This window comes from Drosophila teissieri, unplaced genomic scaffold (assembly GCF_016746235.2).
Source record: "Drosophila teissieri strain GT53w unplaced genomic scaffold, Prin_Dtei_1.1 Segkk10_quiver_pilon_scaf, whole genome shotgun sequence".
Taxonomy (NCBI): Eukaryota; Metazoa; Arthropoda; class Insecta; order Diptera; family Drosophilidae; genus Drosophila; species Drosophila teissieri.
The window spans coordinates 64576-87808 of record NW_025224980.1 but is presented as its reverse complement, the minus strand read 5'-3'; the positions used below and the strand labels follow the sequence as shown (position 1 = coordinate 87808).

The 23233-nt window shown below is 35.5% G+C and overlaps 1 protein-coding gene across 10 annotated transcripts in view; it reads left to right on the top strand.

The window, feature by feature from the left end:
* Positions 1-21801, top strand: part of LOC122625471 (nipped-B protein) — a 100390-nt gene extending 78589 nt beyond the window's left edge. For 5 of the 10 annotated variants that reach the window (XM_043805556.1, XM_043805558.1, XM_043805554.1 and 2 more), the window contains 12 exons: positions 10215-10536; positions 10604-10832; positions 10885-11079; positions 12179-12271; positions 12334-12827; positions 14930-15078; positions 15129-15416; positions 20054-20289; positions 20344-20501; positions 20563-21217; positions 21276-21443; positions 21514-21801. In XM_043805556.1, the coding sequence (XP_043661491.1) occupies positions 10215-10536; positions 10604-10832; positions 10885-11079; positions 12179-12271; positions 12334-12827; positions 14930-15078; positions 15129-15416; positions 20054-20289; positions 20344-20501; positions 20563-21217; positions 21276-21443; positions 21514-21660 (3134 nt within the window). In that variant the 3' untranslated portion in view covers positions 21661-21801. Of the gene's footprint in view, positions 1-10214; positions 10537-10603; positions 10833-10884; positions 11080-11140; positions 11297-12178; positions 12272-12333; positions 12828-14929; positions 15079-15128; positions 15417-20053; positions 20290-20343; positions 20502-20562; positions 21218-21275; positions 21444-21513 lie in introns of those variants that run through there. The other 5 variants (XM_043805557.1, XM_043805559.1, XM_043805560.1 and 2 more) reach the window with 5 other exon arrangements.
* Positions 21802-23233: the final 1432 nt, after the last annotated feature.

The window sequence follows — 23233 nt, the reverse complement described above, 5'->3', positions numbered from 1 at the left end:
GTACCAAGATGATATCATCATTTTTTTTTTTAATTGGCGTTTACATTCTGCGTCTCCTAAATTCCCAATATACTTTAATTTCTTGTCCGCTATCTTATCTATATGATTTTAATATACTTCGTAATGCGTTGGTCATAGAAGAAAAATCAAAAACCTTTCCCCCTATAGCACAAGATAACTTTATGGAAGGCGTGCTCGATATATTGTTGTCGCAAGATAACCATATTCGAAATTCTCTTAGTCGATTAGTAGACGATTAGTAGACCTAAGAAATCATGAAAGTTTCTTTTTGTTTAGAGTCGACACGGGTACCGTAATAAGTCTCAGTCTATCTGTTCCAAATATGTAATTGCTGTGGTCAATTTTAACGTTCTCAATGTTCAATAACTATTTAATCCCTTGTATGTTTCAGTCTGCACAGGATCCGAAGCTACGGTAATATCGGATCAGTTTTTCCGAACAACATATTCTATTTTACCTCATTCTGAACAGCCTTCTGCATCAACGACCACTAGCCCTTCGGAACTTACTTCGTTCGTAATAAATTATTTCAAAAATAACTTTTAAAAACATGTAAATTTCACTGTCATAAGTTTATCATTTGACTATATTAATCATTCATTTCTGGAAAGGAAACTAAATTCGTTACGTTCCTAAACCGCGCCCCAGCAAAGGGGCCCGCTTTTTTAAAAATACTGGTTCTTGTATTCTCCGAGTCACATCCGGCGCCCCACATTTATTAAGGACCTTCCCTTTCTTGTTTACTTATGTACGCAGATTATCTTAAATTTTAACTAATAATTACATTTTTTGCCATCCAATACCTAATTACAGTCACAATCATCTCTTCTTGAGTTCAGTTGTGTCATAGTTTTGCCAAGCAAACCTAAAGCTCATTAGTCAATCTACTCAAACAAACAACAAATCTTAATATCTACCGTTACCACCAGCACTAGTGAAAAACAACCGAAAAATAAACTACGCGAGATATAAACAGCAACTCTAAGACGGGCATCCGCCCGACTGAGGCCCTAACATACTACTAAATTCCCGCGGAACCAAATTCATGATTATATCTAGATCCGACCCAGTTCTCGACCTTGCAAACGTTTCTCCATTTCTAATCAAAAAACAAATAGATTTTGCCTGCGGCGGAGAAGTCAAGGAATGCCAAAAGTTTAGAAACGAAACACTCCCAATCAAATCTAAAAGCAGCTTACAAACTAAAAGACTTATGCATCCAAAATCTGTTGCTCCCATAAGCTACCATAAGTCTCCACAACTCTCTTAACTCAACAAATGGGTAATCCACTTAAATGATCTGCGAGTAACAACCGAAAATATTAGAGTAAGAAACTTGCACATCAACATGTAACTAAAATAAATAAGATTTTGAAAAAAGAAAATGGAAATCTCAATAAAACCGGCCTTGTTATTTTGACATTTAATTCTCACGAAAATTTTTTGCTATCATTTTGCTATAAGAATATTTCGTTTCTCATCGCTTTTTGCTGCTCAAACATTTTTTTGTCAAAATCAAAGAACTTGAAAAAATTATTCTTATATTTGCAATTGTTTTTTTTGAAGCCAGGAGTAGGCCGAAATTGGTGGGTTTCAGAAAATCTAGAGCGGCCAACTTCTGATGTTCTGATTCTAATGTTCGTAATTACGCTTTTACGTATTGTTATTATTACATTATATACACAACACTTTTGGCCCTCCTTTAAATTAATTTATGAATTCTTTTTATATTTTATAAGAGTTTGTACCTGCCTGTTTCGTTTCACCGACAGTATGGCAAGAATGATCTTGTGGTTATGTGGAATAATCATCAATCGACCACTGAGTGAACTGTTTTTTTGATTTGATATAAAAAAAGGCATTTACTTTTAATTTTGGCTAGACAAAAGTGCCCGTTTTACAAATCAAAAAATTCCGACGAATTCAAAAACCGGAGCACCGATTTTTCGATTTCAAATCAAAATTGTAAAATGGTTACGAATTCGACTACCGTGGCATTTATGTTTAATTTGTCGGTTTTTAGAATCGGTTGGTTGTGTTTGCCTAAACTTAATCTGTTCCCAGTCATCGAAATCAGGAGTTCCTGCTAAAACCTTCAGGGTTGTCCCCAGCAAGTTTATATTACGTTCGTTTCTATGGTTGACCTTAAAAATCGTAATTAGTGTGTCAAAGTGTCCAAGGTCAGTGAGCAGTACCAAATGGTTACTCCGCGTTTGTTACAGGTATGTAGTCCAAAAGTGGGTTATTTGTCAGTTTAACTGTTGCAGTCGTAAAATTAAATTAAAGTCATTAAAAACGCCACAAGTATTGATGTTAGCCTAAGATAAAGAAGAAGGAACAAATTTTAACATCTATTCTATTCTTATTTCCTAATACTAGTAATTTCGTATTTATACCCGTTACTCGTAGAGTAAAAGGGTATACTAGATTCGTTGAAAAGTATGTAACAGGCAGAAGGAACCGTTTCCGAGTATATAAAGTATATATATTCTTGATCAGGATCAATAGCCGAGTCGATCTGACCATGTCCGTCCGTCTGTCTGTCCGTCTGTCTGTCCGTCTGTCCGTCTGGCCGTCTGTCCGTTTGTGTGTCCGTCCGTATGAACGTCGAGATCTCAGGAACTATAAAAGCTAGAAAGTGGAGAATAAGCATACAGACTCCACAGACATGGACGCAGCGCAAGTTTGTCGATTCATGTTGCCACGCCCACTCTAACGCCCACAAACCGCCCAAAATTGCCACGCCCACACTTTTGAAAAATGTTTTGATATTTTTTCATTTTTTTATTAGTATTGTAAATTTCTATCGATCAGCAGAAAAACTTGTTGCCACCCCCATCCTAACGCCCACAAACCGCCAAAAACTGCCACGCCCATACTTTTGAAAAATGTTGTGAAACTCTTTCACATTTTTGTTCGTCTTGTAAATTTAACTCTATATACCAAAAATCTTTTTGCCACGCCCACTCTAACGCCCACAAACCTCCAAAAACGGTCAGTGTTGTAATATCTTTTCGCACTTTCACCAGCTGAGTAACGGGTATCGGATAGTCGGGGAACCCGACTATAGCGTTCTATCTTGTTTTTTATTGTCCTATTCCACTATGCCCTCGACGCATAGTGGGGTCAGTTTATTACCCAAGCGCTTGTTTGATTTAACCCAATCTCCTACTTGATAACTTTTATTTTTCCTGTTTTTATTTTCCTGTGCGATATTTTAGACTGGACTTTCTCAAGTCTATTTGTTACCTGCAGTCATGTTTTCACATTGTTTGAACGGATGAGTTCAACTGATTTCAATTTGTTTACCGAATGAATTGTTTTATCATATTCGATTGTTCAAAGCAGAATCAGATCAATGTGTCGCTTATCTGTTTGTAAGGTGTCATACAACGAGCAATTTTTGCTATAGTGCTGTGAAACCTTTTGACTTGACCGTTTGAAACACTGTGTGAGAGAGGTGTACTTGCAATTTGAATGTTAAATTTGGACAATATAGATTTTACCGTCTCAGAATTTAGAGACCTTTCATTGTCGCATTAAATAGTGTTAATGTTGGGTAAAATATTTATAAGTTGCAAAATCGGCTTTTTGATGTCTACATTTGCTCTTGAGCAAATTGGCTGAGTCACAGCAAACTTTGAGAGTTTATCAACACCCGTTTATAAGTATTCTTGGTCTGTAGAAAATAAACGTTCTCCTGCGTGGGTGGGAATTGGCTTTTCGCCCAATTTCTGTTTTTTTTTTATGTTGGTCATACTTACCCTTTGAGCAGACTCTACAATTTCTACGATTTCTGCTGTTAGTTTGGACATGTTATGAAAAAATAGTCAAACATTATTTGCTTAACATTTTCCTGTGCCGCTCGGTGAACTCGGTTATGTTCTGCCGTTACTATTTCCCTTTGTTCCGATTTAACTGAGATGTCAGTTACCAAATACTTTGAGAATCGAAATGTTGTTGACGGGAAAAGTGCGATCAGTGTGTGCAGGCCCGGCGACAGGGAATACGGGCCCGGGGGGAAAGTCCTCCGATCAGAGATCCCAATAATATGCCTTGATTTATTTTAATATAGCACGAAGGTTCTTACAAAATCAGATTCCTCAATTATTATCTGATTCCTGATGCAGTTCACTGGTTTGTCAGTGGTCTCTATAGTGTAGGTCAGGGATTCTTCGCTATTGATTGTAGCAATGTCGGAACATTGCGGATCGTTGACGCGTAAGCTACGTAATTTTTCTGGTCAGCTTTGTAAATTATGTTTGCATTATGCTCGTCAATAAAGGCTCTCCAGTGCTTTATTTTGGCATTGGGATTCTTATCGGACACAGCATATGTCAGCGGCCGATGATCTGTATAAATGTTGAGGTTTCTAACACCATGCAGGTAATTTCTTAAATTTTGTAAAGACCAAACAATGGCTAGAAGCTCTCGTTCGCGAGATTATTTTGGGTACTCCATTTAAGGGTCTGGCGATATTAGCGAATCCCCTGATAAAACACCTATAATAATTGGCTAACCCTAGGAATTATCTAAGTGCAAGAAGGGTTCTCGGGATTCGAAAATTTTTTAAGGCTTGTACTTTTCTGGTGAAATTTGAATTCCACCTCTGGACACAGCAAATACTCCACTTTTTTTTAAAGAACTTGGATTTATCTAGAGACACTCTCATGATAGCCTCTTCAAGGTTTTTCCAAAACCCAGCTAATATGCTTTACATAGTCCTCTTTGTTTGTAGAACCAATTATCACATAAGACCTGAAAGGTTTTTCCTAACTCCTCACTGAGGACATCATTAATAGCCCTCTGAAATATGGAGGCACCGGCAAAACTCGTACTTCCCATTGTTAACAGAAATTTCCATTTTTTCTCTATCCCTTTACGACAGTTATATTTGGTGGAAGCCGGACTTAAGGTCCAGTGTTGTAAAATACTGAGCCTCACCCATGTTTGCTTGTATTAAAGAAATATAAGGGGTATTAATCACTCACGGTTTTATGATTTAGTTTGCTGAAATCTATGACCATCCTTTTCCTTCATTCATTGGCATCTTTTTTATCGACAACCCGAAATAGGGTTATCGTAGGGAAATCATGATGGTCGAATGAAGTCGTTTTCTAGAAGTGGTTTAACTTCTAAATTGACAAAGTCAGCTACACCCATAGAGTATGGGTATAACTTTGAGTACACTGGCTCATAATCTGTTTGTATGGTAGCCACAGTGTTAATATTATAGAGTAGCGACTCGTTTGGGTCTGCAAACGCATTTGATCTATACTTGATCAGGCTATCGAAGAATTTTTTTATAGGCAGGGGACGTCAGAGTCATCGACCTGAGTGAAATTTACATCAGGGCACGTTTTAGAGTTAAGCAAGTGAGTGCCGCTTTTAAACCTAATGATACCGTTACTTAAATCTAGTTGTGCGTCAATTTGCAAAAGTAGGTCAAGTCCCACTTTACCGTCAAAATCTTTAAGAGTTGATAATACTAATTAAAAGGTTGTTGTATAGAACAATTTGATTGGACACTTATTGTAAGCTGTGTGCCCCCATGGATGGGGGGCACAGAAAAGATTTCTCAACGGGTAAGAAATTTTTTAAGGTGGATATATTATATATTTAAGGTTTGATATAATTTTTTGAGGCGCCGGTATCGATTAGTAACTTAAGGATTAAGCCTCCTCCTACATCCTGTTTGATGAACGGGAGGAAGGACTTATTTCTAAAAAATTACACGAATTTTTGCTCTTATCATCTTTATTTGCTTGAGCATATTCCTCAGCTAGGGACCGGTAATCATTATCAACAGTGCTCCTGGGCCGAATAATTAACATTCTGTCGTCTCTGGGTTGAGTTGTCGAAAACGCGATATCGACTGGTCAACCTCCATAGGTTCAGGTCTTTGATATTCCTCAAATTGAGGAATTTGAGTGTAAGTTTCCCAGAGATTTTGACTATTGGTTTGACCTGTCTTTATAGGTTTACCATTAGCTTAAGTATTTTTTCCCTGGTTACTATTGTTATTATTCTTTCCTGGTTAGTTTTAGCAACGTTTGCGGCGAACTGTGAGTACTCATTGGAAAATTCTGCCTCCTGGGCTACGGACAAAGCTGACGGTAAATCCTCGGGTTGAGCCAAAAATACTACCGATTTAAGGGACTTTATAAGACCAGCAACGAAATCATGTAATGCATCCTTTCTGTACTGCTCGTGAGTAAGGTTAAAGTTTTTTCGACCTCGTCATAGTATTCTAACAAGGATAGCTCTCCTTTTCTAAGAGTACCGAAACTTAAAACATTTTTCTAGGATTTGCAAAATTTGTTTTCTTCTTGTCTTGATAATCAAAATACCCCATACGGTAACAGATTGATGTGGAGAAACAGTAATACCACTACTACTATACAGAAAAGAGTAACGCGTACTGGCGTTTTATCAGCAGAGGTAAAATCTCTTCGTGGTATTACTGTTTCTCCACATCAATCTGTTACCGTATGGGGTATTTTGATTATCAAGACAAGAAGAAAACACATTTTGCAAATCCTAGAAAAATGTTTTCACTTTAATTCGAAATTACTAGATCAACTGAAAAATATTATATTCATATATATCTTTATTATTTAAAGAAGTAATAACGTTTATCATTCCACTTACATGAATCTCAGTTTTATGCCTAGAAAATAACTTGAAAGGGCGTCGACGAAATAGCGGCGGATGAGTAACTTGAAGAGAGCAGCGGAAGTTTGCGATCGTTGAGGAGCTGTAGCTACAGTGGCGTGCAAGTATGAGTACATGTTTGCAACTTTTGACTGTTGGCCTAAATAAAAAAGGTATTAGTTAAGCAAATGAACCCAAATTTTTACTGTTGATTCTTTGATTCTTTATTTACAAATTCGTAAAAAAAAAATAACAATAATGTAATTCTTTTCGTTAGGAAAAAAATAAAATTTAAATTAACTCGCATGTACTCAATTATGCTCAATTTGAATTTTTCAACAAAAGGTGGACAGCTCATTCAACTGAAAGTTTAATTTTAGAATTTACCGTTTGTTTTTAAGAAAGTTTAATATAAAAGTATAAATATAAAAGTTTTCAACCAAAAAGGTACGAATCTCCACGTGTTTTTGGCTCTTAACTATTAAAACAAATAATATGAAGAAATTGCCAATAAATGTTGAAGATTCAGTGATAAACCTTACTGAAAATGGATTTTCGACGCGTATAATAGCTGAGAAGTTAAATATAAGCCAATCAGCAGTCATTCGTGTTCAAAAAAGGCGAAACGCGGTACCCAAAATTCAAAGAAGAGGTCCACGTCGATTGTTGACCGATGCAGATGCGCGGCTTGTGATGCAAAATATTAAAAAGGATAAGAATTGTAGACCCAAGGATGCTTCTGCAGCTATAGGCAAACCTGTCAGCCAGTGGACAGCGTGTCGAGCACTTAAGCGTATTGGATACGTTTCCGAATTAAAAAAAAAGAAACCGGCCTTGTCCGATAAAAATATAAAAGCACGGCTAAAATTTGCGAAGGCACATAAAAATTGGGAAGTGGACGACTGGAAAAAAGTTATGTGGTCTGATGAATCAAAATTTAATCGATACCAGTCGGGCGGAAAACAATATTGTTGGAAAAAGCCTGGAGAGTCGCTGCAAAGATGGCACGTACAGGAAACAGTAAAACACGGAGGAGGAAATGACATGGTCTGGAGCTGTTTTACCTGGTGGAGCCTTGGACCAATAAAGAAAATAGAAGGAACTATGAAAGAAGAGGACTATTTAGATATTCTGCAAACCCATCTTTGCGATTTTGTTGACAAATGCGTTTATAATGAGAGTGATATCACATTCCAGCAAGATGGAGATCCGAACACACGTCCAAAATCGTGAAGGAATGGATCGAAAATCAAGATTTTAAGTTAATGGAGTGGCCAGCTCAGAGTCCTGATCTCAATCCAATCGAAAATTTGTGGTCGATTGTGAAAAGACGATTGGGACACTACGAATCGGTTGCAGCAAACCAACACGAGATGTAGCAACGAATCCAGCAAGAATGGAAAGCTGTTCCGAAGGAAATTATTCAAAATCTGGTGGAAAGTATGCCAAAGCGTATAAAAAGCGTCATCAGAATTAAGGGTCTTTGGACTAAGTACTAAAAGATAAGCTTTTGTTGAAAAATTCAAATTGAGCATAATTGAGTACATGCGAGTTAATTTAAATTTTATTTTTTTCCTAACGAAAAGAATTACATTATTGTTATTTTTTTTACGAATTTGTAGTACGTTGTTATTGTAATTTTTATTGGTTTTTATTTGTTTTATTGTTGTCTGGCACAGTTTATTCTGTGCAATTGTAGTGCGTTGTTTTGTTTTAATCCACTGTTGTTATACTTTCAGCGGAACTGTTTAGTTACGAAATATTATTTTTACTGAGTGTTTTAAACCGTTTTTTATTATTTTTTATCACGATAATTTTTATTTCCGAAATTACCGTTTTAATTTATCAAAACTGTTTAGTTACGGAGTATTTGCGTTTATCAAACTTTATTATAATCCGTTTGGATATTTTTGCTGTTCTCTAAAAACTAACTTAAGCTCTAACGAAAACTGTGGATACCTGGCATCGTCGCGGGAGAACGCTGACCATGCGCCTCGTGCCGTTCTGCAGCGGCCACTTGGCGTACGGATTTGCTGACTGTGCGCCTCGTGACCTTCTTCGTCGGCTGCTAGATGCGCGGATGAATTTACGCCGCCGTTGGGTGTCGAAACTTTGTTGCACGCGCATCCGGCTGATTTGATTCAGTTTAGCTTGTGTTAACTTATATACAGTATTCCACGTGTTGAAGATGGCGGAAGAAGAGGCCGCGGCTATCACGGCTCCCTGAGTACCCAGCCAGTACGCTGCCTCAAACGGGCACTGCGTCTAAGTCTCTAGAGTCTGCATGCTTAATCTCAACATTCAAACTTTTATAGTTTCTGATATCCCGGCGTTCATAGGGACAGACAGACGGACATGGCCAGATAGATTTTGCTATTGATGCTAATCAAGAAAATATATACTTTATTTGGTCGGAAACGTTTCCTTATAACTGTTACATACTTTTCAACGAATCTAGTATACCCTTTTACTCTACGAGTAACGTGTATAATTATTATTGCCATGTTCATTTCCAAATTACAAAAATTATTGAACCAGGGTAGCTTTCGAGTAGGGTTTTAAAGGGAGAACAAAAAACAGGTTTTTACAATTTTGTTTTTGGGCGTACGGTGAAAGTAAATTTATTTCTGATTATTGTACATTAAAGAGTAGTAATTGAACTATATTCTGTGAAATATTGGTTGAAAAATATTGAAAATTGACCGAATGGCAGCAATTCTTCGCAGGCGCCTCAGAAAAAATACATTTTTCCGTGCACGTCATACCTCAGCAATGGATAATCTGATATGAAATACCCAAAGTTTTTCCATCAATTTTTATGTCCCTCTAGGTATCCCTGTCGAGTTTTTCCATTTTTTTTGAACTTTTTACAAAACTTGAAAGTGAAAATACCGATTTTTGGCCAAAATTCATGACTATTGTTGTTAATAATAAAAAAATTAAAATCAAAAACGAAAAAATCTCGACAGGGTTACCTCATAAATTATGTAAGGAAATACTGTACAAAATTTGAGAACGATCGGTTGAATAGATTTTGAGATACAGAGTGCACCGACTCAAATAACATCGATTTGAGAAAAACGTGTTTAAAGTTTTTGTTGCTGTCTTCCCCGCTCAGGGATTACAGCTCAGGTAGTCGTTCGAGACCCGCCTACTTACAAAGCTATATCTTTGTGAGTTTGGCTCCGATTGACTTCCTATTTACAGACAACAATCTTGAGTTACTATACTTTCATAATATGCAATAAAAAAAATCACTTTTTTTGAACCCTCACAACCCTACCCCCCCTTAATTTTATGTTTTGCCGTCAAAGTGTGGAATGTTGTCTCTAGCTTGCCTACTAGCTGACTAACGGATATCTGATGGTCGGCGAAAACCAATATAGCGTTCCCTCTTATTTTCATTATATATGTCTGGCCGATTTCTATCGATATGCTAAAAACGTTGGTTTAGCCTCCGATGTTCAAACCCTAAGTTGTTTATTTAAAAATAAATTAAGCTTATTTTATATATAAATATATTTGTTTCTTTGTTTAAGGTGAATATTTGGATACGTCGGATTCTGGATCGTGCGATGAAATTGATACCGATACAAAAAAAAAAGGAATTCACTGTATGGAGAGCAATCATTTTGAACTAAATATAAAAATTTTTAATGCTTTAGAAGCTAGAAAGCAATATTTTATCAACAAAATTAAGCCATTTTCAGTTTTCGGCGAACAAAACCACTCATCTAATCAGCACATAAAAACATACATAGATTATAATAACGCACAGTTAATAGCGCAATATCTGGCCACCAAAAGGCCCTTCAGTCAATCTTTTGATGGATGCCTAAAGAAAATTATTTTAGTTGTGAAGTGAGTATATATTAAGTGCTGTCCGTTTTTGAAATTCTACTAATTGTACATTCTTGGTATGACACAGTGAACCGTCGATAGCAGTAAGAACACGTGCAATGAAATGTCTTGCCAACATTGTGGAAGTTGATCCATTGGTCCTAAAACGAAAAGACATGCAAATGGGAGTTAATCAGAAATTCTTAGACACGGCTATTTCGGTACGAGAAGCTGCAGTAGATTTGGTTGGAAAATTTGTTCTTAGTAATCAAGATTTAATCGATCAGTATTATGATATGCTGTCCACTCGTATTTTGGTAATATAAAAAAAAAAAGTTTTCATAACGTAAAAGAAATAATTTCTTTTAGGATACTGGTGTCTCCGTACGAAAAAGGGTCATTAAAATATTGCGAGATATTTGTTTAGAATATCCAGATTTTGCTAAAATTCCCGAAATTTGCGTTAAAATGATACGACGTGTTCATGACGAAGAAGGTATTCAAAAACTTGTTACCGAAGTTTTTATGAAAATGTGGTTTACACCGTGCATTAAAAATGACAAAGTACGTACCAATATTTACTTTGTAGATTTATTTTAATAAATATATCACTTTAAATTTTAAGTATTAAAACAGAAACCGCTATTTTAGGTCCGGAAAAGGACTGTTCTTGAGATTGCACGCGATCTCGATTATTTATAGCTCCCGCGATTTAGATCTTAGTTTGGACAGATGTACATTTCTAAAACAAATCAGATTGTTATTCTGATCAAAATATAACTGCTTTAAAGTGTCCGAAATTCTAGCTTTTATATTTCATTTAATAAAATTGTATACTTGTTTTTATCGTAATGTTTTATTATTTAAAAATGTATGTTATTGAGGGCGAACCGTCTCTTGACCTTCAGCAAATTCAAGATCTTCGCGGTTCACATTGTTCGGCGAAGGCGGCCAATTTTAACTCAAACGCAATTGTCTTGAAATAAGCAGCACATGCAGCACAATTATTAAACTTTTTTTCACCCGTTACTAAATGGTAACAGATGGAACGACCGACACTATAAAGTATATATATTCTTGATTGGGATCACTAGCCGAGTCGATCTGGAAATGTTATTTCGTATGAACGTCGAGATTTTGAGAAAGAAGAGCTACAAGGTTGAGAATAAGCATAAAGATGCCCACCAACCGCCTAGAAATGGCACGCCTACAGTTTAAAATGTTTTTTTTTCATTTTTGTTTTTAGTCTTGTAAATTTGTATGGATTTGCCAAAAAGTTATAAGTCTTGCCAATTCTACCGATCTGCCAAAAGCATTTTCAATTTTTCCTTTACACTTACTATCTTAATAGCGAGTATCTAATAGTATCGATAGGAACTCGACTATGGCGTTTTATCGTGCTTACAGATAGAAAAAGGATATTATACAAATTTAGTGTGCGCTCAGTGACAGTTCAGCGACAACTAACTCTTCATTTATTCAGCAAGTGTGTGTGTTTACATTCGCGACTCTTATAATTAGGTTCTTACATTCTAATATTGCAATGGGAATTATACTACTATGCTTATACACAATTACTACTACTACTACTACACAAAGTTTATCCCTAATTATCATTAAGTTACCGTTTTAAAAAATTCTTACGGCATAAATTGTTGCTTAGATTGGAATACAAAGGAAAATAAATCATATGATAGACGTGGTAAATACTTCACATGATACTGGAACTACTTGGTTAGAAGGCCTTCTAATGAGTGTAAGTAAAAAAAAAAAATTAAAAACCTTTAATAATTCATATTTATTTTACCTTTAATCTAGATATTTAAGCCAAGAGATAATATGCTAAAGTCGGAGGGATTCACTCAAGAACTTATTAAAAAGAATACAGAGCCACCAATGGATATTGTGATAGCTTGTCAACAATTAGCTGACGGCCTAGTTGACAGACTAATTGAGTTGGAAGATACAGATAACTCGCGAATGCTGGGTTGCATTACCACACTTCATTTACTAGCTAAAGTGCGGCCCCAACTGCTTGTTAAGCATGCTATAACAATTGAGCCATATCTCAATATAAAATGTCATTCTGCCACAGCCGCAAAGTTTATATGTGCGGTTGCAGATATTCTCGAAAAAGTAGTTCCCCTGGTTAATAATGCCAGTGAATCCTTTTTGGCATCGTTGGAAGAGCATTTAATGTTATTGGTTGTTTCACGAAATCAAGCCGAAGTCACCAGTTGTGTTTCTTGCTTGGGTGCACTTGTGAATAAAATTACACATAACTTTAAATTGATCCGCGACTGTTTTCAAAAGTACGTATTCATCTTAATATCTTTTAAGGTTTAATTTTTTTAAATATTTATCTATGCTGGTTAACCCTATTTTACCTAAACAAGATTTAATGCTTATTGAATATTCAAAAATCTTTATCATTTTGGATATAGTTTAAAATTTGGTGGGGCCGGATAAATCGGCGATCTTTATTATGATTATAAATTATTTTAAAATTTCACTAACACTAGATTTCAACATAATCAAATAATTATATAAGCATATACAAATAACGAAGTTATATACATAGATAATGTGTATCAGTGTTCACAACGCTTCTGTCGGTAAATTTTTCGAGAAATGAAAAGACGATTAATTTATTTTTTGGTTCGAACGAGATTTGTCATCGTTGCACGCATGCATAGGTTACGAAAACCATTGAGCGACTTAAAATGCAGAGCAAACAGCAGATCGCTTAGCCAAAGGTGGAAGCGCGAGAGTACAAGATGATGAGAGGACGAGAGAGGCGGGCTTTAAAAGGAAAATACTCCTGTAACTGCTGGCGGCTGCAAAAGCCGTCAACCATCGTAACACTCTTTCTCGACACTAAAAGAGTTATCATAATACGGTAAAATAAATCTGGCAATCTTTCCTTGGGAAGTAAGCGTTTACAAATGGCTTTACAAATTATTATACCCGTTACTCGTAAAGTAAAAGGCGTTTAAGAAGCGTTTTCGTCCATATAAAGTATATATATTCAATAGCGGAGTCGAACTGGCCGTGTCCGCCTGTCCGTATGAACGTCGAGATCTCAGGATTTATCAAAGCTAGAACGTTGAGATTAAGCAGAAACATCCTGTTTTTGGGATTTTCGCATCTTAAGCATCTTATTTATTCTATTTTTAATCGAATATATTCCTTTTACACTTAGAAATACTAATATTTCATTTAATTTAGATATACCCGTTATTCATAGAGTAGAAGGGTATAATTGATTCTTTGAAAAGTATGTAACAAGTATGTAACTATTAAGTATATGTATTCTTGATAAGGATATCTAGACGAGTCGATCTGGCTATGTCCGTCTGTCTGTCCATATGAACGCTGTGACCTTGGGAGCTATAACAGCTAAAAAGATAAGATTAGCTTGTTTCCGAACGTTGCCATGCCCACTCTAGCGCCTACAGGCCGCCAAAACGGCCAGCTCACATTTTAAAGTTGTTATACGTTTTTTCATTTTATTTTTCGACTTGCGAATTGCTATCGATATGCCGGCGGAAATTTGGCCACATCCACCTCCCACAAAAGTCCAAAACAATGTTACCTTTTTTCTTGCCGTTTCGTACATACCTGTTACTCGTAAAGTAAAAAGGTATACTAAATTCGTTGAAAAGTATGTAACAGGCAGAAGGATGATCAGGCATGATCAGGATCAACAGTCGAGTTGATCTGAACATGTCTATCTGTCCGTCCGTATGAACGTCGAGATCTCAGGAACTATACAAGCTAGAAAGTTGAGATTCAGACTTCAGGGACATAGACGTTTGTCGACACATGTTGCCACCCCCACTATAATGCCCAACACACACCCACACTTTTCAATAATGTTTTGGTTTTTTTTAATTTGTCTTGTAAATTTTTAAGCTCTTACGCCCGCAAACCGCCCGAAGCTGCCACGCCCACACTTTTGAAAAATGTTTTGTTAGTCCTGTAATTTTTCTATCGATTTGCCAACAATCTTTTTGCCACTCCCACTCTAACGCTTACCAGCCGCCAAAAACTGTTAGTGTAAAAATTTCTCCTTCGCACTTTCCCCAGCGGGAATCAGATAGTCGGGGATCTCGACTATAGCGTTCCTTCTTATTTTTTTCTGCACAAGGGGAAAGAACCGTTTTACCTTTATATTTTATATCTACTATATTATAATAAATATATATTAGATATTTAAGTAAAATTGTACAGATATAAAATTTGTGAAAGCTGCAAGGAATTTTAAGACCTCGGCTACCCGATGATAGTGTCGCTATCTTATAAGTAAATAAGATATTAAAGTAATACAATTATAAAATGAAAGTGTACCAGTTTGCCTTTTGTGTTTATTTAAAATTTTTGTATGCTTACATATAAATTAATCTTTTTAAAGGTTTTATCGGGTTCTTGATGGGTCTCGAAGTCAAGTAATGCAAGGAAATATCAGTGTAAATAATATTTACACTCCCAGCTTTCGGAGAAGTTTATTTACGATCGGAATACTAATGAGATACTTTGATTTTAAGTCTCCTATTGCGTTGGGTATGTACTTTTTTTTTTTGATTTTGGATAATATTATATATTTTTTTTAGGTGAAACAAATGATGGACTGCCTGTTTCGATATGTGAGGATGTATTCCATTGCTTGATGTTTTTCTGCCGTTGTACTAATCAAGAAATTCGAAAGCAAGCACTTATCTCGCTTGGATCATTTTGTGTACTAAACGATGCCTATCTTACTAGATCCGAACTTAAAAATTTGTATTGCGAAATTCTAAGCTCAATCTCCAACGATGCCGGCTTTAAAATAATCTGCATGCGGAATATTTGGATTTATCTAACGGAATCTGAAATGTTTATGCACAATAAGGAAAAAGAATGTAAGTATATCCAATTTATGTATTTATTTTATTCTCTAACACTACGAGACTACGAATTATTGATTTCTACGTCTAATATACATAGTTATCCTAAGTAAACTTACTCATAAAGTACAAGGACATACTAAAATCGTTGAATAGGATGTACCACGAAGAAGAAAGCGTTTCCCTAGAAAGTATATACATACATACATTCTTGATCAGGATCACTAGCCGAGTGGTTCTGGCAATTACCGTATGTCCAGATAAACGCCTAGATATCCGGAACTACAAAATATAGATAGTTAAGTTTAATTATGCAGAATTCTGAGACATACGAGGTGCGTTCAAAAAGTATCGCGAATTTTCGCGGGTTACGACAAGCTCGGTTATTTTGAATGTTCAGTTAATTGTTGACAGCTGCTTTTCTTGCACGTGTTTTGGATCGTCTTCGATTTTTACCTATTCAAATTAAATGGATCAACCTTTATATCAATGAAATAATTAACAGTATAGTATTTCTCTACTTTGTCAACCTAATTGGCGTAGCATTGCAAACTTGAAACCAAATGTGTCAAACAAATTTACAATTACTTTTTTTAAAGATACATTTACCAGGCAGAAACAAGAAAATGCAATTCAGGACGATATATTTCTTACATTTATTGCCAAAACAAATGTTTTTATAATAAAGGGGAATTCAGGTGGTTTAATAAGAGCCTTTCACAAAAGTAGTAGCATAGCTTAGCAACTAACTGCCTATTGAAAATATTTAGAAACAAATATTTATTGTTCTTTGCTACGGCCAAGGTCTAGTTTGGTCTATTTGAAATTCTAGTTCGTTCCGAATGTAGGAGCTCCTTTTTCCCCTTAACAGCAGGTGTGTCTAAAGTTTGTTTGCACCTTTGGAGCACTTCTTTCCCTTGGAAACAATAGGCGTTCTGCTTGTCTATAGGATTGTCGTTAACTTGGCCGGAACTTCCATTACCAAGTCGCTAGTTGCCACAAAACGGTGTTAGCTGCAAACTGTAATTCGTCGAGCTTCGTTTTTTTTTATAACGTTTATGCACGAGCTCACAGCAGAAGCGATCCGTGTTCTCTACTCCAAGAGAAAATAGAACTCCGACTATTTCCTTTAGTGTTTGAGGCTGAACGATAAACGAATCTTAGAATTTCTTAAGTTCGCGATGAATTAGGGCATGAGTGTGATCTACAATTCCACATCCAAGCCAAGCCGCGGAAGATTAGGACCAGTCTATTACGGTATTTTTCAGGAAACTTGGGTAGAAGTGACATGACAAGTATAGCACCTGACGGTCAACAATCTTGCAATTCTGTATAACTGGAGACGATAAGATGCTAAAAAATGCAGTTGCAAAACATTGTATTGGAATCAAAATTACGTTAGTTATTGAGACTGAGTGGCAGGATCGGCCAATAGGGTTTTGGGTGTGTTTTCATTCCTTTGTAATTCAAGTAGTGTTATTCTAATATTTAATTATTAACATGCTCATTAATATAACTCAACATATATAATGTTATTAAAATTGTTAAGAAATTATCTTTTTTTATGGTTGTACTTAACGACAACTATTGGTGTGTTTTGATTTCTACCCATATTTGCTAAATTGCAAAATTGGAGCGAAAGTATTTGTTATATTCTCCGAGACATCCAGCTATATAGGAATAGAACCAAAACAGGATTTCAACCATAACATGCGCCGACACAATTGTTTGAATTAGTTGGTAATTATATTTAATAGTTAATAGAATTAATTCCCCTTATAATCACGGAATCAATAGGTTGTCTAATTTACTAATTTAATCCTGGCTCTCTAATTTAATCCTGTCTACGACGGATTGTGCATTTCTTACTTGCACATCTTTGTCCATTTTTGTTATACGCTATCCCTTAAATGAGCACGTCGATCTGTGTTGCTTAAGACTTGTAGCTTTGTTAATTTTATTATTATTATTATATTATTTATATTATTATATTATTTCGATTATATTGAAAATGTTCCGTTCTAAATATATTTTATTTAACAATTCTATTTCTCTGGCTTAAGTTGACAGTTTGACCAAAGACATTAGAATAACAAGATGCGTTACGCCATATGATTATTTTGCTCTCTTGTACGCATACCGCGACAGCCGACCACTTTATGTGCGCACACGTATTCTCATGCATTATTAATTTAACAAACTATGCCCATTACTTTACAAGTGCTTTGACTTTCAATCTATGGCCGAATATATGTATGCATATAATAATACATTACTTTATATTAGAATAATTGTCATTAGGGTTTTCAGCTTGCGACGTGTACAAATTATGCAAAGACAACGATTCTGGGTGCTAATGCACCTTACTTTAATTGTCAATTTCGCACGTCCATTTAAAAATGTTTTGATAATTTATCAATTTGTTGTTAGTCTTGTAAACTTCTATCGATTTGCCAAACCCACGACCGCCAACTTCGCCGAACGCTTCCTGCCATTCAAACTTGCCAGTCTAAAGCATCTGACCAAAGCGGTTCAGATGGACCTGCCAATCACTCCGTTTGAGCCCAGAGAGGTAGATGATTTTATAGCACGCCAAAACTAAAACAGCGCCAGGCCAAGATGTCATCTGCAATGCCACTTTAAAGGCACTACCAACGCTATTGTGAGGTTGCAATACTTTCCTTTTCAGTGGAAGCTCGGGATAATTTCTATGATCCACAAATCTTGCAAACCGGAAAGAACACACTTCCTACAGACCGATCAGCCTTCTCCCTTCGATATCAAAGGTGTTTGAGAGACTAATTTCTGCCCCGGATAGTCAGGATCATGGAATCCCAAGGGATTACCCCTGAACGCCAGTTCTGTGCTGACTACAGTACTGTTGAGAAACTTCATAGGGTTGTAGAGCAAATACTACGATAATAAGGATTATTGCACCGTTCTTTTTTTTTTGACATCCGAGAAGCTTTTGATCGAGTGTGGCACACAGTAATCCTACTCAAAATCAAACGGACTCTACCTGCGCTATATTTCGGATTGCTCAGATCATATCTTGAAGGAAGGCGATTTGTAGTTAGATATCACTCGGCCCTTTCCACTGAGCATGATGTCGCTGCGGGTGTCCCTCAGGGAAGTTTCCCCGGGCTTCTGCTCTACAACTTTTATAGTTATGATATACCGCGGCCGTACGACAACATTCTTGGAAAGTCCATGCTGGCTAAATTTGCCGGAATGTGCCAGGCGCTGGAATATTGAGAGAAATACCGGCAAGCACACTACCAGCTGTTTATATTGAGGAGGCCCCGATACCTGAACCGAAACAGCCAAGTATACTGGAGTAGCTCTGGATCGCAGATTTACAATGCCAAACATATTACGGACTTAACGCGCATACGTGCTAGGATGGCGAACTGGTCACTGGTTGCAAGTGGTTTGTGCGAAACACCACCCTGCACAAAGATTTAAATCGCTATTTGGTGAAATTAACAAACACTCGAGTCGACCATGAAAGGCTCGCCCTGAGCAGTACTCGCCCTCCAATGTAGCTTAACAGAAGGCAACCGAGGGACCTCGTTCTCCTATCTCCATGTATGCCACTTGTTATCTGTGATTGTACCCTTTTATGTTATTGTTATAAATTTAGACACAGCTAACTGTTAGTTAGTAACGCCCAAATGGGCGAGATGGAACTCCACGTATGCCTTACTAAAATAAAAAAAAAATAACAATTCCCGAGATCAAAATCTAGTAAATCTAGCTAGTAATCCTGATCAAGAATATACGTACATACTTTATAAAGAATCTAGTATACTCTTTTACTTTCCGAGTAACGAGTATAATTAGAAAACATAAAATCTTTATATCTTAAGTACGGCCTACAAAAATATTTTATTTTGGGTATCGAATGATTAATTGATAAAAAGTGCAGCTTCACGTTAATAAGAATTTAAAATGTTTGATATAAATACAAATAAAAAACAAGAGAGAACGCTATAGTCGCGTTCCTCGACTATCTGATACCCGTTACTCAGCTATTCGAAGTGCGAAGGAGAGTCTTCAGCACATACAGTTTTTGGCGGTTTTGTGGTCGTTAGAGTGGGCGTGGCAAAAAGTTTTTTCGCAAATCGACAGAAATTTACAAGACTAATACAAAAATGAAAATATATCAAAACATTTTTCAAATGTGTGGGCGTGGCAGCTTTGGGCGGTTTGTGGGCGTTAGAGAGGGCGTGGCAAAAAGTTTTTTTGGAAATCGTTAGAAATTTACAAGACTAATACAAAAATTGAAAAATATTGAAACATTTTTCCAAAGTGTGGACGTGGCAGTTTTAGGCGGTTTGTGGGCGTTAGAGTGGGCGTGGCAACATGAACATCGACAAACTTGCGCTGCGTCTATGTCCCTGGAGTCTGTGTGCTTAATCTCAACATTCTAGCTTTTGTAGTTCCTGAGATCTCGACGTTCATACGGACGGACAGACGGACATGGCCAGATCGACTCGGCTACTGATCCTGATCAAGAATGTTACATACTTTTCAACGAATCTAGTATACCCTTTTACTCTACGAGTAACGGGTATAAAAATACAAAATATTAACCAATATTGGAGAAAAAATATTTAAGCTCGATCTTTTGTTTTTTTTAATGATTACAGGGGAAAAACAATCAAAACACGAAGATCTTAAGGAAATGAACGACGTTTCGTCTGGCATGGCAAGTCGAATAATTCAACTATATTTAGAAGAAATTCTCGAATGCTTTCTCAATCGGGATGACACTGTTCGTTTATGGGCTGTTAAAGTAATACAGATTGTCCTTCGTCAAGGTTTGGTTCATCCTGTTAGAATGGTTCCGTATTTAATTTGTCTAAGCACAGACCATAGGATAGAGGTTAGTAAAAAATTAAGTTTTTTTAACTTGAAAATTTTAAATAAATATTTGTAGTCCGCCCATCGAGCTGATGCCCTGCTAAAAGATATTGATAAAACATACTCTGGATTTGTTAATATGAAAGTTCAATTCGGGCTACAACTTTGCTTTAAGCTACAAAAAATTTTACAAATAAACAACAGGGGGAAACTGGAAATAATTAGAGGATATGCGTAAGTTTCTTATAAAATATTTCTGAATCTTATACATATATTTTTTAATTTACAATTTAAGGAATCGCGGACCAGATAACACAACTACCGCTCTAAACGACTTTCTTTATACACTTCTTCGCACTACTAAGCCGCAAAGGCGTGCTTTGGTGCAAACAGTTACAAAACAATTTGACGATCAAAAAACATCATTACAACAAATGTTATATATTGCTGATAACCTTGCCTATTTTCCCTATGTAGTTCAAGATGAACCTCTATACCTAATCCATCAAATTGATCTCTTAATTTCAATGGCTGGAACACATTTACTCGCTACGTTTAAGGAACATATAAAACCGAGCGACAAGGAAGGAGATGTATTAGAAGATGATGATGATGTAGAAGACCCACAGGTGTTGTTTAATAGATTGCCCGAAGATATGACGGAAATAATAAAATGTATGACATCTGCTCAAGCATGTATGCTTCTTTTAATTCTAAAAGATCATCTAAAGGAAATGTATGCTATTACTGACAGTAAAATTTCAAGATATTCACCTTCCGAACAAAAGTTATATGAAAAAGCTGTAACACGTAAAAGTGTTATTGATTTTAATCCGAAAACGACTATTGATGTTATAAAGAAACAAATGTCTCAAGAGAAATTGAGTACGGACATACATTTTACATTTACTCAAGAAGAGAAATTGGACCTTGTTGTTAAATACCTTGATGTAGGTATCAATTTACATAACAAACAAACTTTCCAATATTTTGCTAATTTGATTTTAGTTTAAGCAATTGATGTTAAAACTGGATCCGGATGATGGCGACTCTGATGCTGATGAATCCCGCGATAAATCAATTTCAAATATTTCTGCTCCTTCTGATGGGGTAAGATTCATCAACTCAACAAAAAATTCCCACACCGCTGGTGATGGATACTCATTAACTGTCACGGTAGGTGCCAATTATGAAATTTGTTTAATTTTATTAAAATATAATTCCGACAATATTACGCGCTTTTTAGGATGTGGTTGATATGCCAATGTCTCATATTGTGAAGGCATCAATTTTGCCTTCAAAACCTAGTGGCCGCAAAACAAATCAGGTGCGAACTAAAAAAAAAAGAAGAAAAATTGATTCTACGGATGATGAAATCAGTGATGCGGAATAAGCCTGAGCAAACCATTCTAATTTTGTGTATTGAATAATTAAATGTTTCTTTTCAGTGTATAAGAAAAATTTGAAATATAACACCAAGAAAATTACATGTATATTACAAGACGAAAACAATATAAACTGCAAATAAAATGCATATTATAAGATGAAAAAGAATTACTTTAGTTTTTAACTACTTGATGAATAAAATAAGTATTCCCATTTATATTCCTTTATGTTTAATGCCACATAATTTTTAAACGAGTATAAGAAAAAATTATGATATATTTATATACGATAAAATAAATATAAAAAAAGCTTCGTTATCGAGGCCCTCGTTATAATGCCTTAATAAATTATAATAATAATATATATATATATATATATATATATATATATATAATAATAATAAATACGTGAATATTTAGCATATGAAAATACATGTTAATTTAATGTAATTATAAGTTTGTAAGCACAAAACCGTCGAATGTGCTTTGTAATAATCTTTTTTTTAATTCTGAAACAAGGATTAATTTAACAAAAAGGACCAAACGCATTAGAGGATATAAATAAATTGCGATATTGGATATATGATCTTTGATTGCTTACTTTCGTGTCCTTGTCAGGCGATCCAAATTAATTCCTTTTTTATTTTCATACGATAATAAGAACGTGATTTTTTGACTTTAATTTATTTTAATTCAACAACGTTTTAAGTGAGTTGTATTTTGTATTTGTATTTTACTTACACTTCCTGTAATTATAAAGATTTGTTTTTTCTTCTAATCGTAAAGTAAATAAAAATTTGAGCCATTAATTTCTGAATTTAAAAGATAGATGGCTGTGGGAACTAGGGTGTATTAAAATCGAGATAATGTCAAGCAAATAAAAGGGAATTCCCTTAAGATTTTTTATCTAAACCGCAATTATGTAATTCCAAGCCACGTGCTGTACACCGACTATTTGGCGGTACCCATAAAACGCACGTGCAATACTATAAATCTTACTTTTCTATAAAAGTGGTTTAATTTACCAGAAACCCATTTTAATTTTTTTTTTTACATTTAACACGTTATTTAAAAATAAAATTATAGTATTCGAATATCAAAAACCCTGACTGACTTTTTGAATAATGAAGGCACAAACAAAATACTAACGGTCATCAGTGCCAATGAACTAGGTCCATTTTTGATTTTCTGTCTTAGGGTCACTGCTGCCATCTTATATGGGGGGTACCTTGTTCTACGCCATATTGTTATTTAAAATGTTGATTTTAAAGGAATACTTTATCCTAATATTATAGATGAATAAGACAAAGTAGATAAGTATGTATGTATCGTCTGCCTTCAAAAATAAATTAGATACACTTATAAGAAGTCTTATAAGTCTTAAGTTTCTGTCGCCGGAGCTTATCGCCTTGCGAAATTTTGGTCGCGCCACATTATAAATGTTTTATTTATTTCTTTAATTAATTTATTATTCAATTATCATTTTTTTTAATAAATCAAATAATTAATTTTACATGTTCCAAAAGAATGTTTACCTTCTTTTCTGCAACGTGTGACTTATAAAAGATGGTAAACAAAACC